Source organism: Danio rerio, chromosome 9 (assembly GCF_049306965.1).
Source record: "Danio rerio strain Tuebingen ecotype United States chromosome 9, GRCz12tu, whole genome shotgun sequence".
Lineage (NCBI taxonomy): Eukaryota > Metazoa > Chordata > Actinopteri > Cypriniformes > Danionidae > Danio > Danio rerio.
Window position 1 is genome coordinate 18,739,690 of NC_133184.1, and position 17,395 is coordinate 18,757,084.

Genomic DNA, 17,395 nt, shown 5'->3' on the forward strand with positions numbered 1-17,395 from the left:
CAAAAAAAAGTAGACAGCGCCCTCTCCTAGATTTGTTATCTAAAACGTCCATCGAAATGTTCTCTTAAGTAACATATTTCAGATTCACAAAAACATAGACAGCACACTCTACTGGATTTGTTATCTGAAATGTGCAATGAAATGTTTACTAAGTAACGCCTTTCAAATTCGCAAAAACACAGACAAGTGCCCTCTACTGGATTTGTCATCTGAAATATGCAACGAAATAAACCCTAAGTAACAAATTTTTAAAAAGCAAAAATGTACGCTAATGCATGTACTTCCAAAGAGTCTGGGTTGGTTAACTTGGTGGTGCATACAGAAGATAAATTACATTTTGTTTCACTCACATGGTTTACACAAACATGCAAGTCTGATGATGCTCCAGTACTACATGTAAAAATCACAATCTCAAACATCTCGGAATTATGGGAAACACTGGTGAAAAGCATAACATCAGCCAAGCTACAAAGTCCATCTGACCACTCACCTGGGGAAAACAAGATAAGGTCGTCCAAGACAAAAAGTCGATATCCCTGACTCCTTGGCTAGCGCTAAAGATATTCTGAGCAACAGATTATAAGCAAGTCAAAACACGTTGGGGAATTACCTTCAATTAGAAACGCAGACGGTATGGTTTGTCTTTTTTTGGAAGAGATGGATCTGTTATAGTGGACAGCTTGTTTAAGGTGTTTTATTTCTTTATTTTTTTTTCATGAGAGAGTAAGAGAACAAGAAATTGAAGATTAAGAAGAAGGTCTAGCAAACGAACCAGGTTCTGCTGAAGATTATGACTGTGAATGCTCCAATTTTTAGAAAAATTATTTAATCACATCAAAATATGGCAAATGAAAAATAAATCACATAAGAAATACGAAGATTTATAATCTTCCAAAAAAGATAAGTGGTGTGTCATGCTGTTCATACTGGGAGCCTTGATGACATTTTCACATCCAGTTGTAATTATGCTCTCAAAATCACGGCCCACTTTTAGGCCTTGTGTTAGGAGGACAACATTTTATTGCATGGCAGAGTAGAGGAACCCCGACAGTTAATTTAGTGTGAGAAATTTAAGCCGATTAACCACATTTGCACCAATTGCTGAAAAGGTTTCAGGGGCCACTGAACAAATTTAGGCAATTTTCCTTCAGTTAACGGATGCCTAAAATTAACAGATTGGCTTTATAAAGAGGTTCAAGTTTTGAAATGAGCTTTTACTTCTCTACTGTCATGACCAGAAAACAGCAAAGCTTTGTACAATGATATTCAGTATCACACAAGAGCTATTTTTCACACCACATATGATGAGTAACAAGTAACAACACAGTAGGGCTGCACAATCAACTGACTAAATTATGATTTTGACTGGCACTATGTGAACTAATTTGTGAGGTCTAAACTTTAACGCTTGAAAAATTAAGGTGTTTAATTCTGTTATGAGAAAAAAGAAACATCATCTAGCTCTCAAAAAGGACCATCAATATTGAGCCACTCACTAACAATGTAAATAAAACTCATTAAGGCTGGAAAGCACTACATGACTTCAGCATAGTTTTTTTTTTCTCTTATCTGAAGTCTAGATAAGTATTTTTTGAAGGTCAGAGATAATTAGTTGATTTTGGCCAGTCAATGTTAACTTGTTTTAAGTGTTTTTATTGGAAATTTTTGACCATTCTTCCAAACAGCACATTTGTTAGGTCAGGCACTGAGGTTGGACCTGACTTGAAATCTCTGCTTTAATTTATCCAAAAGTGTTCAGTCGGGTTGAGGTTAAAGCTCATACAGCGTCCTCTATTGGATTTACCTTAAGTAACGTATTTCAGGATCGCAAAAACTTAGAGACGGCCCTCCACTGGATTTGTCATCTAAAACGTGCAACAAAATGTACCCTGAGTAACAAGGCTTTCAAGTTCGCAAAAACGTAGACAGCGCCCTCTACTGAATCTGTCATCTAAAACATGTAACAAAATGTACCCTACATAATGCATTTTAAATTCGCAAAAACGTAGATATCGCCCTCTACTAGATCTGTCATCTGTTGTTTACAACGTAAATAAAACTCCTGAAGACAATTTTTGCCTAATCTGAATAAGTATTTTTTGAGCAAATTAGTTGATTTTGGCCAAAGTTAATGTTTTAAGTTTACAGAAATGTATAAGTGAATGTGAAAATGAAAGCGAACATGTATTGTAATTGTATATTTGACTGAGGAACTACTTTTTAGCATTGTATTTTTCGGTTTGTACCGAAAGGAGTTTTTTTATTGGGAATTTTTGACCATTCTTCTAAAAGAGCTTTGGTCAGGTCAGGTACTGATGTTGGAGGAGAAAGCAATGTCCACTCTAATTCATCCAAATTTGTTCAGTCGGGTTGAGGTCAAGACTTTATGCAGGCCAGTCAAGATCCTTTCACACAAACTCACTTATGTCTTTATGGAGCTTGCTTTGTGCATTAGTGCGCAGTCATGTTGGAACAGGAAGGGGTCATTCTTAAAGCCTGGTTTATACTTCTGCGTCGAGTCATCGGCGTGACCCACGGTGCATGCCTAGCACGTTGCGGTGCATTTATACTTCTGCGCGTTGTTTGTGTTGTTCTGCAATAACACTTCCAAAACGCTAGCTGGCAGAAGGTTTTTATGTTCCCCTGTGTCGAGTTTCTTTGCATAATCTCTGAAACCCAACACTGCACCATACCGGGATTTATAGAGGGGTCCTGGAAAAGCTTAGTTTTAAGATTTATCTAGCGCTTCCGCTTATATGCCTTTAAGCTAAAGAGAATTGGGACACCCCTTTCCCTTCACGTGAAGGTGCAAATGGAAGGGAAGGACAAAAGGCTGATTTATACTTTAGCGTATAAATGAGCAAGTTTGAGCAAGTTTGAGCCACTTGTACATTAAGTAAGCATTTAGAAAAAACAAAACAACAGCGAAGAAACTCGACCCAGAGGAACTTAAACACCTACTGCCAGCTATTGTTTCTTAAGTGTTATCGCTTTGCAAATACAAACAGCGCGTAGAAGTATAAATTCACAGCTACGTGCATTGCATGCACCGTGGGTCACGCCGATCACTCGACACAGAAGCATAAACCAGGTTTAAGGGGTAAAATTGGGATTGGGCCATTGTATGTATGTGTGAATATGCAATCCAGCATAAAAGACTCTTAGCCTGTTGGTTCATCAAGATTTTAACTGAGCATATCATAGTGCATCATTTGCGTTTTCATGTAGATGGAGATCTTTTAAACAAAGTCAGGGAAAACTTAGTTTATAAATATACCCTTGACATGGCCTCAGTTTTAAAATGTAAAAATGTAGTTATTACATTTTCCCAAACTAAAGCGCAATAAAATGAGTTTAAATAGCAGTAAGCAGCTTTATGTCATGCAGTTCCTAGCAGAAAGCCACTTGTTTTGGGTGAGATAGTTTTGTTGTGCCAAAGACTACCTAAAAGTCTGACAGTGTTGGTTCACATAGCATTGTAAGTTCAGATATTTAAAGTCCTATAGTGTATTCAAGCCTTATACAAAATAAACACAAAAGTCTGATTATTTTATAAAAGAAACAACATATTTTAATGTGAAAACTACTAAGCATAACTATTTGCAATTAAAAGTCTAACAACAAAGTTAATGATAATCGTGCAGCCCCACAAAACAGTGTGCATGAGTTAGTGTCTTTCAACCAGGAGTTAAGACAAGGGACTGGCAACATGCACCCATCTTTAAACACCTTCCGTCCTGGTCTCTGAGTGATCGTGCCCAAACTAAACTACACAGCAGCACTAACACATGCAACGACACATGTTATTGCCATTGGTAAGTAATCAACACAGCATGCTAACAGACATTTGGGAGTGGGTCATTAATAGATGCCCTTGTTTCATGTAAATGTAGTATAATCCAATGATCATCCTAAAAAAGTTACAAATCCCGTTCCCAAATGAGCAGTGAAGGGACTCCAGCTAATCTACAAGTTTACTTACGTCGACAGGGACCAGGAGGCTTCTGCCCAGATGCTGGTTAAAAGAGAGGCACCAGGCTTCAGTGTAGCCATTCATGTTGGGAACATACTTCTTTACTGTCTCATCATTCAGTCTGAGCCAGACACCATCATCATTGTGGATCTATGGGAAACAAGCAACAGAGCGGAGCCATGCCCTCCTGTAACTGCTAACACGCCCCCTAGCATGAGCTTCTGAGGCTGCAGGACCAATCCGCTAATGCACAGCATCAACCAATTGGATTTACAGTGGGTGTGTGGATACGTTGAGGGAAATTAGATCTAGAGAATTTGTAAATGCATCTATAATGCTATTGTCGGTTGCCAGCAGGGCCCTTTCAAACGACTCATGTTGGGGCTTCAACATACTGCTCGATAAAAGCATCATGCGCTTATTTGAGCATGTGGGGGGAAAGTTAGCAAGAAAGCAGCAAGTGCAGCACCACGTCTATAAATTTTCTATAAACATAAATAAAGATAATACTTCAGAGATACTGGAACAGATTATGCACATACATTTTTTGTCTTTAATTTTGACTGTGTTTTTCTTGTGATCTTACAATTTGTCTAATTAGTAGTACTCATAAAGGTCTATAGGAGTGGTTCTCAACCTTTCTGACCCCAAAGTCACAAATTTTCTAAATTATTTTTAATCAATCAATTAGGGATGTATTAATACCACTTTTTTTCCCAAACCGATACCAGTACAAGTATTTTAAAGGTTCAAGAGACCCTGGAGTTATTTTTCTAATATTTTAACAGATTTGTGTGTGTTGAGCATCAGTGTTTCTAAATCACGTTCCTGGAGGATCACCAGCTCTGCACATTTTCCACGTCTCCTTAACCAAACACACCTGATTCAGATAATCAGCTCATTAGCAGGGACTGAAAGTAATTTGTGATGGGTTTGACAGAGAAAGGAGACATCCAAAGCATGTAGTGTTGGTGGTCCTCCAGGAAAGTAGTTTAGAAACACTGAGCTAAGACAACGCTAGCACCTTTCTGCTTTAATTGTGTGGAAAACTGGATAATTTGGAACCTTTTGTCAGCTAACTTCATCTTCTGGGTAAAAATAATTTTTAGAGCGGATCAAAATCGGTGACGTAGTGCGAATCTGCTTATGGAGTGATGACGCCTCAGTTTCTTATTATTATTCATAATGGAGTTTACCAATTCAATGAGAAGACCCTGCTTCTTAATTATTCCTGAGAGCACGTCATTCCGAAGGCAAGGCAGACCTGCCAAGCTGTGAGAGCAATGAATGTGTGAGGCCATGTCTGTGCACGGCACGCAGTATTTAGTCATTCATGAAGGGTCATAAGTGTTGGTTTCCATAATCCACATTTTTTTTTTTTTTTTTTTGCTTGGTTTTCCTCGCGATGCTGTCAGGACCGATACAGCAAAGCTGTTGGTTTGCAGCAAGCATTTTTGAGAGTTATACAAGAATTAGGGAATGGCAGTCTTTGTCTTTTATCAGTTGAGTTTGTTACCATTCATACACATCGCCTGTTTCTGTGCTGCCTATTTTTAAAATCCTCCAGATTCTTGGCAGGGCTAATGGTTGAAATAAATGTGGCAAGAGACCTTCTGCACTGCTATTCACTGTGTCTGCATTCAGACTCGGAGATTGAAGAGAAGATAAGTCCTCCTCATTTATAGTGTTTATATAAACATGATTCAGCTTTGTTTGTATAGCGCTTTTACAATATAGATTGTGTCAAAGCAGCTTCACATAAATGGTCATAGTAACTGGAACAGTGTAGTTCAGTTTTTAGTGTTTAAGTTCAGTTCAGTTCAGTTCAGTTTAGCTCAGTTCAGTGTAATTTAATCATTATCTATATAATGATATAACAAATTGTGTTTACGTGTATATGAAATTACGAATAACAAATGTAGCAGGACATTAAATTACTTACTGTTTATTTTTTGGCATTTTAACTTTGTAAACTATGAAATCATGCGTCTCCTCACAGTTTGTGTCACATTTTGTGAGCCAACTGACAATAAATGTTCACTCTCCTCTTTTTCCCATGCTCTGCTGGCCAAGCCCACTCCACTTTTTTCTGCTGGCAGAGCTCCACGCCCATCATAAAGCATTTTTTTTAAAAATTCTGAGGTAGACTTGAACCGAAAGAGGGGGGTTTCACCGCCCTTTACTTTGTGTACTTGCTGAGTACCGATTACGATACTTCTTAAATTTGGTTTCAACGTATATGCAATTAATTTGAAAGAAGGTTTTATTTTTTACCTGTAGCAAGAATAAAAACTAAAAGTTTTAATAGAAGACTATTCCAAGCCAAAAATAGACACATTGTTGATAACCCTGTAAATTGATAGACCTTATAATATAATGAAATATAAAGGATAAGTTTTAGGGCTCCTTCATATGTGGAAATAAATCAGATATAAATTCATATGTGACAATATGACTATCATGTAAACAGGCAGATTAGATTTGAGGCATTCTGTTTTGAACATCATTAAGCTTGTGACAATGTGGTACTTCTCCGCGGTTTAATGACGTAGAAGGAAGGGCGCGTGTGAAGACGCCGACACGGTAAACAACAACAACAGAGGAAACATGGATGAGTCAAAGTGGTCAGTTGGCCCAATTTGCTCCTACCAGACCTGGGCCACTAATAGTTACTAGTTATTATGCAACATGTTAGTATTAAGCTTTATATCCTATTTAAGAGATTTGCTCTGTGGTCAACCGAGAGAAAAAAAATATTAAGGGGACTATTAATGCTTACTAATGATTCTTAAACAGATCTTAAAAAGATTTTTAAAATGCTTTTATTCCAGCCAAACTGAAAGAAATAAGCCTTTCTCCAGAATAAAAGAAAATTGTAATTGGAAATAATGTGAAAATATCATTGCTCAGTACTAGAACTTCATTTATGTAAAGCTGCTTTGATACAATCTACATTGTAAAGCATTATTGAAATAAAGGTATTAAATTACAAACTTAAATTTCACAGGAGGGCTTAAACGAAACGAAAATACATATATATGTATAAATATATAGGGCTGTTGACTCAACACCACCTGGTTGAGAACCACTTGTCTATTGCCAATGAGTCAGCAAAATATGACAGTTTTAGCCAATGCTAATAGGCGATGCTTCTCTCCATTGAGTTCACTGCACTGGCGGGTCATGTGAAAGGGCCTTTAGAGAAACTGACGGCATTGTGCATGTGAGACTGGATCCTATAGGAGCTATCAGTGATTTGCATGCAGCGTTGGGCTGGGATGGATAGTTCCTATATGACAATAATCTACAGCCTCAAAGTCTCCTGCATGTGAAGCAAAAGATAAGCAAATGAATGCTTCAGATCAAATCAAAAGTCAATTTAGAAGCTCAGAGAGATGCAGAACTAGTGTTAAAAGCCATTTAAAACTGAGGTGGTTAAGAATTCAGTTGTGTTCAGTGATTAAAGGAAGAGAAAAACAGAAGCACTTAAAGGGATAGTTCACCCAAAAATGAAAAATCGGTCATCATTTACTCACCCTTCACCTGTTTGAGTTTCGTTTTTCTGTTAAACACAAATTAAGTTGTTTTGAGAAATGTCTGACTTCTTTTTTACCAACTATGGAAGTCAATAGTTTACATTTTGAACTTATTTTGTGTTCAAAAGAAAAATGAAACGCATAAAGGTATAAAGAAAAACAACTAAGGGTGAGTAAACAATTTTGGGTGAACTATCCCTTTAAATAGAGAACAGTTGGGCTCAATTCTAGAGAGGTTTACCTCGTCAATGAATGTGATGGTGCCATTGACTTGGACTATGCCTATCTGTTCGCTCTGCAGAGAAGGGTGACTACGCACACGCAGCCCTGCGCTGTCCTTGGCCACAAATTTGCGCACCTGAGAGAAGCAGAGGGGGAGAGACAGTGAGACAGATGAGAAGATGGCAGGAAGCTGCAGTAGTCAGAGAGCAGGAAATCACAGCACAAAGAGAACAGAACCCGCACATCCTGTCAGACGAGAGAAATGATGAAGTGTGAGACAATCGACAGCGAAGAGCAGGAGAGACATTTGATTGTGCTGTTGTGTTGCTTGTTTCCCAGGTTAATGCTCAGTAACGAAATATGTGTCACTATTTGGGCACAATCCCAATTCTAACCCCAACCCTTCAGGTAACGTGAGAGGGTGTTCTAATTCTCTTTTCTGCTCAGGGGTAATGGGAAGTGACATATAAAGGATTCCTATTCTAAAATTCTGACTTTTAATGACTTGAGCTTAATGTCCATGATCATTTTAGGAAACAGGAGCCATTGTGTTTGTGAATATTCGCTAAATTCAATACATTTTACTTCAATAAATTGTGATCCATATAAGAATTATTTTTTGAAGCATCATGTGACACTGAAGACACGATTCAAAGGCACAATATGTGGTTTTCGCCCCAAGATGGTGCATTTTCACAACAAACAAAGGCATATTTTGATGACGCTATGATTAAATGGAAAATCATGGTTGTTGTTGTCTTCATTACATCCAACAGAAAAACAATGGCTTCGTCCGAAACTGCATACTTCCATTCTATACAGTGTGTTAAAATCAGTATGCAAGCTGAGTAGTATGTCAGAATTCCTAGAATTTGAAAATCAGTATGCAAGAAGTACCCGGATAAATTACTACTTTCGGCGAGATTCTGAAGTGGCACCCAATGCACGCTGCACTATCCCATGATGTCCCGCAGGAGAATTCATTATTGGGAGTGAAGCGACGCAACTGACGCAGGTAAATCACATGACCATGACAAAATCGCAGATGTAGTACGTCTGAATTCCATTCATACTGCTCACAGTCATACTGTATAGAACATACTTTTCTAACGGCAGAGTAGTGCGTTTAAATTCAAATGCTGTACCTACTGAGAAGTAGGGGGTTTCAGACGCAGCCAACAACTACCCACAGGACAGAAATCATGATTATAGATTAACTAAATTATTCAAAGCTTATTATCATATTAGTATAAAGCAGAATAAGGGTGAAAGCTAAAGAGATGCCATAAGTATGCCACAATACCAAAATAATGCCACAGTCAACTTCTGGTTCTTCTGGTCATGATCACTTAGGGAAGAAGCAGCGCTGTTTTATCATGCTAAATATATTTTAGTGCTCTGCTATAATGCTGCTCTTTGCAGTCTAATAAAATGCATTTAAAGCATCAATGCTTCCCATTCACTTTGAATGGGTGACGTGAGGCATAGCCGAACTGCATTGTGGATCCGTCGGCAGCGCTTCAGAGGCATTGCTCGCTGCAGAAGTTGGGACTAGCTCAACTTTTCAAGTGCCGACGGAAGCGTCAGCCAATCAGATCGCTGTATGCAAATACACCAGCTAGACAGTGGCCTATTACTGATCGCGTTAGCCCCAACTTCAGACATGCCTTCAGTCAAGTGTTGACGCTGAAGTCCCAGGTGAATGGGGCATATGAGTCTTCTTTAAAAAAAACAAAAACTACAAAAGTATATTACCAAACGTTCAATATTGGCAAGTAAAATGAGTAGTAGATAAGGTTGAACCTGACTGATCAGGAGTGTTTTCAAACCTTTTAAACTTATCAGTTTGAGAACTCACCTTGCTAGGTTGAGGTTCAGCTTTAGGTTTGACCATCTGTGTACCAGGAGGGATCATTCCTTTGGGTGGGTCTTTGACCTCGACCTCCAGACCAGCATCTGAAAAAACATTACTCTAGTCAGCATTTCATTATCAAAGGCATAGTTTGCGCAAAAAAAAAATCTAAACGTGTGAGTTTTTTTCTTCTGTTGAACACAAAGAAAAACTTTTAAAAAATTGTTAATAAACATCAGCTAAGTTTTTTATACCTATCATGGATGTCAATGGCTTATTCTTTAGAATAACAGTTAGTGTTCAAAAGAAGAAAGAAATCCATGAACATTTAAAACCAATAGAGGATGAGGAAACAGTGAAGAAATTTGTATTTTTAGGTGAGCTGTCCTTTTAAGAGCTTTATAATATCACAGCCAAAGTATAATCACTAAAGAGAATTAACTTCATTCAATTCAAAGCAGAGATATGTATTTTAAAACCTATTTTATGTTTTTGAACATTTATGGCCCTATTAAAGCAATACCAAAATAAATTGATTGGGCAAATGATATTTAAAGGGTCACGAAACACCAAAACACATTTTTTGAGCTGTTGACAGTCGTATATGTGTCCCACACTGCTAAAAACACTATTAGGACACCTATATTTCACTAAAAAGTGTAAATTGTTTTTTTTTGCGTTATTTCAAGCAAATTTGTACTTCCTGTTTGAAACTAATTTTTGTAGCTGCGTCACGGCCATGACATAATAGCGTTGTATTCCAGCGTGCAGACTGGGCGTCTGTGCCTGAGTGAGTCTTATTACGTCTTACAGTGTGATGCATTAATGCATGAGTAAGGCTTGGGTCAAACCAATCAGCGCGCTCTATTGTGCAACTTCATTAATATTCATTATTGTCACCGTGTTTACACCACAAAGACGCCACGTTGTGTTGGCAAAACAAGCGTGAAGTGTTGCTTTTATAGTTTGCTGCTGTTAAGTTTCGTTTTCATTTTCTCTCTGTGAGAGCTTATCTGGATCACGTGTGGATTAACAGTGTACGCGACGCGCGACAACAATAACTTATGCGTCTAAGGAGGATTATTGTTTACCTGAGAGCTGTTCTCATCTGCAAACGCTGAAATCTGGATTTGCTTGTAGTATTCTCTTCATAAAGACGCGGCTCTAGTTGCTGGTGATTGTCCTGTCTCTACAGATTTGGTAAGTGAGCGACCAGTGCTCTTTGTTTATTCAGTTTGTTCGTATCGAATTAAGTTAACTATTGCACTGAGTGCAGAAATGTTAGCACCGCATTTTGTGACCGGAATAACACACGCGGCTTTCTGAGACTACCTGCCGTGTGCATCTAAGTTTCCGGGAAATGCTGAGTTTTTTTTTTTCTCTCATTCGCCGTGCGGTATCAAACATTGCATGAAAAATACACGCTTGCAGCAGTTCCTCGAATCAAATATCTCGTTTGTCGCGAGAGGCATGAATGAATTCCCTGAATGAAAGAGCCAAACTGCAGTTAAAGTCCAACATTTAATAATTTGGCAAATAATTCGACTACAGATGTCCATGTAGGTTAAACACCATCACTTTCTCCTGTCTGTGTGGGTGTGTATTTTGACTCTGAAACTCGCGCATGCACAAATAGACACTCCCACACCATCCCACTTTAGTTCCTCCGACACTCCCCCCTAAACAGAGCTGGACACGCCCACTTTTCTGACTTTTTCCAAAGTAGAGGTGTGAAAACACCCTGCTGAAACGAGGGGGTTTCATGGCCCTTTAAACTAATTTACATATAGACAAAATAGATTACATTTAAGGTTATAATGCAGAGCTCAAACATCGAAGTGTATTAAAATCTGAAATGCAGTTACCGATCTCGATGCCATCGATGGTAACATGAATGGTATATAATCCAACAGCACCAGGGGTCCAGTTAGCGCTGTAAGTGCCATCTGTGTTGGCCCGGATAAGCATGTTCTCACTGGGCCTGAGGAAAAACCAAGCAAATTGAATTTGAGACCTGTTCTTACATCTCACTTTGGCCTATGATATATATTAAAGTCAGGTAGAAATGTGAACCTTTTTGGTGTTGGTGAGGCAAAGCGAAGTTCCTCAAAGGAGTAATTTTCATACGCCTGGATAAAAAAAGACAATAAGTGACATTTATGTAAAGTGAACCCAAATCTACTTAATTATACAATTTGATTATTTATTAATTAATCATTATATTTTGATAACTAACCTGCAGACAATGTATATATTTCATTTACAGCACATAGGATGCTTACATTGATATAAAACATTCCCATGTTTAGGACTTATCATTTCTTATCATTAGCCCCTTTCACACAGTGATACTGGTAAATTTCGGGAAAATTTCCGGAACGACTTTACCGGTAGATTCATAAAAAAGGTGTCTACACAGGCACGGTTGTTCTGTAATTTTTTGAAAAAAGACCATTCACACATCCATTCCAAAATACTAGTAAACTCTGACATCATTAAGCAGAAATGAGCTCTAAACGGCAGTGCTTGTATTTATAAACATAAGGGTCAGGTTGGAGACATCCAAAGGCTGAAAAGCAAACCGCAGCTAAATGTTTACACACTTGACTGCGTTACAAATTACTTGCTTGGATAAGTATTGTAAACAACTTATATAAAAACATATAATGGAACACTTTCAGATGTCGAGATGTTCATAATATGTGTGTGCGCTGGCGTTCACCGGCTCCTTCACATGCACACGCATCAAGCAACTGAAGCATAGCTTGAAGGTAAACAAACGGCGGTTTATCAGAAAGCATTTTATCGAGAATTTTTTACACAGTTGGCATTAAGAAGGAACATAGAAATGTTATCTGACTAACATCTGGCAGCTAAATGTTTCCGGAAAAATATTCAAAAGCTTTTAATTTCACAAACCGTGCGGATGTGAGTGTTTTGATTGGCTAAAGCAGATGCCTCACGTCAGCGCGTTCTAGACATGAACGTCTAATTTCCATTATTCTTTATTCTGCGTTCATACAGCGCAGCATTCCAGCAAATTACCGGTAATGTTACAACTTCTCTTTCAGGAAAATTGCCGGAATTATTAACTGGTATTTTCAAAAAGAGCTTGTTCACTCATACAGACCTCTCCGGAAAATTGTCAATAATTTTTCGGTAAGGTCTATATGTGTGAAAGAGGCTAAAGTCTAATGTAGCCATGTTTTACTGTTGCAGTTTGACACTCAGTTAAATTTAAAAAGTTAGTATTTTAATCCTCTTTTAAGTAGAATTGTTATTTCTCACCTCACAATAATAGCAAAAACTCTTTTTAGCCCAATGAGGTAAGCATAATTATTGTTTTTTTGTTCTGAAATAATTGTATTTTGATTCGAAATAAGATTTTTTTTGCTTTAAAAAGATTATTATTTTTCTTACCCCATTTGCAGATTATTTAGTTTGTTTTAAGGAATAACCTAACTTTGACATATTATTTATAAAAATAGGACAAGAATAATGAAAAAAATAACAATTTTAAGATAAGGTATTACGATTAGAAGTTTTAGATATTTAGACAAGAACAAGATAAAACTCCAAGTAAGAAAAGCATTTCTGCAGTGTAGGGAGAGTTTTTTTTTTTATTAAAGGGTTGGTCCAAAGTGTATTTTTAAGGCTTGGTTGTGTTTATGGGGTGCAAATCTATGTGTGCACATGCTTTATTTGAAGAAAATCACATTATTTTTATCATATATCCTACTTTGATTGTATACAGCTACTCAGCTAACATAAAAACGACTAGTTTCCTAGTTCCTCTAAAGACCCGCCTCCAAGAGGCTCTGATTGGTCAGCTAATATAATGTGCTGTGATTTGCAGAACAGCTTTAAATCACCAAGAAGCGTCCCTGTTACAACATTACAGTGCCTCTGGCTACGCCCCTTCGCAGCACGGGTTGTATGTGTGTAACCTGAAGGGTTTATGACAACATTAAGCCAGAGGTATTTAATTTTTTTTTTGTATTTCCCAAATTTAGTTTGCTGTAGGCTTCGCTAAGCTTACTCTGTAAAAGCCAAGTCTCCCTTTGCATTGAACTTTGAGCGTCTTATATTCAGAGATGTTGTTTATGTTCAAACAGCTACATTACACATCAACTAAAGTTTAAAATACATTATTGTTCAGTTCAGCGCTTCCCTCCGCTGTGCCTGTCAATCATTCACCATTCATTCACAATTCAAATTACGCATCTCATTCATGACAACTCGAAAAAAACTTTCCAAGAATATTTGATCCTGTTAGTTTAAATAATGAGTGGAGAAATGAGTTTAGTTTTGCATAAAATGGCTTCATTTTGACCTGCAACAAGGAGCTCTTCCCTTCAAGAGATGGAACGAACCTTCATCATAGTGATGGCGATATAACGGGCCTCTTTGATGATCATGGGCTCGTATGTCGCCTCCAGTTTGGGTGCTGGATGACCACCAAATGTGAGATCAGTGCCTGTTGCAGAATTAGAGGAAGTGCCTGGCAAACGCTGCAATTTCTTCATGTTCTCCTGCTGGATGGACTTCTTCTGAGAGACGGGAACAGCTTTGACTTCAACCTACAACACAGAGAAGTTGTTAGATGTCAGTTTCATAACACAGCGTTTGATTCTATAAAGATGCTGACCTTCATGTTCGGCACATGCACAACATCTCCATACTGATCTTTGGTCTGGACCACAACAGTAGTGGGCCAGCCACAGCGGATGTCATCTTTGTTTAGGATCAGTGATGTCTTCTGAGGGTCTGCGTAGGAGTCTGGCTGAAGCCACCTAGGAATAATGGAAAAAGATGTTAGGATGAGAGTCATAAGTTATCAAAATACTGTTGGTGACGCAAAGTGAATTTCCTTAAAGCAGTAATTTTCATATGCCTGGACAAAAAAATAACATGGAAAAAAATATTAAAGAAATGTTTATTTTCATTTTACTTGGCAAAAAAATTTTTTCGCTTTAAAATGAGACTATTTAGTTTTGAAATAAGAATATTTTTATGTTTAAACTCACTTCACTTTGACATTATCATTATCAAACAACCAATACAAACAACAGACAATTTGTATGAATAAAAGGCATAGGGCGGCACAATATTACAAAAACGATTCAAATAGTATTTAGGTGAAGGTATTAAATTGAACAATCAAATTCAATGTGATTTGTAAAATAACAGTACACAGTCTTTGTTGTATAAATAATGAGGTAACATTGATATCTTTATTAACCCTTTGATGCACTACATGGGTCTAAAGTATCCTGTTTAAGTTTATTTTTTCTATATCTATTTTTTAGCTTGTGCATCAAAGGGTTAAAGGGCTCCTATTCTACCCCCTTTACAAGATGCAATATAAATATTTGGTGTGTCCAGAATGTGTCTGTACCCATCAGATCATGTTATTATTCCCTGGTGAATATGTGAAGTTTAGAGTAAGATTACATTGCAGCTGTTTTGTTCCCCGTGCCTTTAAATGCAAATGAGCTGGTTCTCATTAGACGCCATTCCAACCTGAGTGTCTATGGGGACTACAGTCCTAGTGCCATTATAAGGCATTAGAAAGATGTCATATAGGCTATATCCCAAATGTTATGAAGCCATTCAACAGTTTAATGTTCCGTACAGATGAATAATCAAGTGGTTAAATTCATGTTCAGTTCAGCGCTTCCCGCCGCTGCGCGTGTTAATCATTCTCCATTCATTCACAATTCAAATTGCGCATCTCGTTCATAACTCGAAAAAACTATCTCCAAGACTATTTGTTCCTATTAGTTTAAATAATTAGTGAGGAAATGCATTTAGTTTAGCATTAAATGGGTTAATTTTGACCTGCAACAAGGAGTTCACTAATGATTCTAAATCATATTGCATTGTGTCTGTTAGATCAGCAGATCGCATTCACAACACTGGAGTAGAGAGCGTTATTACTTGCTTGTCACACACAAAGTAGGCCTACCTGAAACTTTAAATTAGAAAAGGCTCAATAATACATTGGACAGAACAACATTGGCCGTGAGTTTAGGCGAGGGGGTGTTTATTAAGTAAAACTGGCCTCAGACAGTTAAGTGTAGTCTGCTTCAAACTTGCAGGAAAAATTCAGGCTTTGCTAAAGGGCTGGTTATTTTATCAACGATTATGGTCAATAGTGGAAGCCATTACAGATTTCAAAGAAAAATCTTAACATTAAAAAAGGAAACGTAAGCTAGACCACAACAGATTTTTAAGTTAGATTGTGTTGTCAGTCATATACAGTAGGCCTATAGGTCTGTTATTTTTTACTAAAAAAGATATATTATTTGAGTTTATCAACCGGGAACTATAGAAACTGTATGTATTAAACACATCATGTTTTTTCCTTAGACATAAATATTCCTTAAGTAGCTGTTGACATGAAATTGAACCAGATTTTGGTTAAAACCCAAACAATAAAATCTAAAAATAAAACAAGAAATCTATTAAAAAAGAAAACATAAGCTAAACCACAACAGATCATATCAATGTCATAACAAATGCTCAAATAATGTAGCCTAGTTCACAGCAATCACCAAGTTTTTAAGTTAGATTGTGTTGTCTGTGATATATAGTAGGCCTATAGGTCTGTTATTTTTACTAAAGAAGATATATTATTTGAGTTCATCACCAGAACTATAGAAACTGTATAATGCTTAAAAAAAATACGGCACAGTTTTGTAATTAGATCTGTATTGGTCGATACTCAGAATTTTGGCACTGGGATCAGATCGGTTTAAAAAAAATGCTATCGGTGCACCCCTAGTCACTGAGGGTGCTTTCACACTAGTACTTTTGGTCTGCATCCAGGTTCGTTTGACCTCAAAGTACGGTATGTTTAGCTAGTGTGAATGCTGTCTCTTGAACCCGTACCGAGTCTGCCTGAAAAAGGTGGTCTGGGGAATGTTGCGTAAGCGAATGACGTATCTCTGTAAACCTATAGCATTCAGCTACGCGTCTAGCTCTACCTTTCTCGTGTTTGGTACCCTTTCGAAAGGGTGCCAAAGAAGTGGTATGGTACGGTTTGGTTCTATACGCCTTTTGACAGTGGAAACGGCCATAAAAGCATACTAAACCGAACTGTACCACTCAGTGGAAATGGGCCATAAGTCTGTATTACCTACCTTAACAACAAGCAGGATTAACTCAGTGCAAACAGTGATAATGTCTGCTTGTCTCCACCAAAAACGACTTCTGCAGACATTGCATAATGTACTAAACATTTTTTTTTTTTTTTTTTTGTAGCAGATAGATCCAAATGGCTCTCTGTATTCTGGTTTTGACAACAAAACCAAAAGTTTCAGTAAAAGCAAAATGGCCATGATATACGTACGTCTCCATTTTGGCGCTTTGCTTTCGTGGTTGTGACCTAGCAACAGCTGTACACAAAACAGCAGCTTGATTACACAAGCGTACCGAGGGGGGGCAAACATAAACACAAACCACCCGATGGGGGACAATCGAACTTTGGTTCAGACCAGACATTCGAACCATGTGTGAAAGCACCCTGACATTAAAGTTTTTGCTCCCTACCAGCAAAAAGATGAAGGCAGACGGTTGTTTCTCACTTAGAGCTGTCTATGCATTAGATTGTCATTAACAATACGATTAATTACTGTGTACCATTTGAGTGTAGCTATATCCACACACTGTTGCCACACAACTGTTTAAACCACTTCTAAAAGTGTTTTTTGCGTAATAGGTCCCCTTTAAACTTTCTTATGATAAACATTGTTGCAGTTCCAGTAAAATGAAAAGATGACAAGTAAAATGAAAGATGCTGAAATAATA

At 37.6% G+C, this 17,395-nt stretch overlaps 1 protein-coding gene across 50 annotated transcripts in view; it reads right to left on the bottom strand.

Annotated features, from left to right (window-relative positions):
• The window catches only part of mycbp2 (MYC binding protein 2), a 243,579-nt gene that overhangs the window by 66,117 nt on the left and 160,067 nt on the right, over positions 1–17,395 (bottom strand). For 37 of the 50 annotated variants that reach the window (NM_001012247.2, XM_073911709.1, XM_073911708.1 and 34 more), the window contains 7 exon segments: positions 3,983–4,123; positions 7,751–7,867; positions 9,590–9,687; positions 11,449–11,564; positions 11,657–11,712; positions 13,957–14,163; positions 14,232–14,376. In NM_001012247.2, the coding sequence (NP_001012247.2) occupies positions 3,983–4,123; positions 7,751–7,867; positions 9,590–9,687; positions 11,449–11,564; positions 11,657–11,712; positions 13,957–14,163; positions 14,232–14,376 (880 nt within the window). 50 annotated transcript variants of the gene reach the window in all.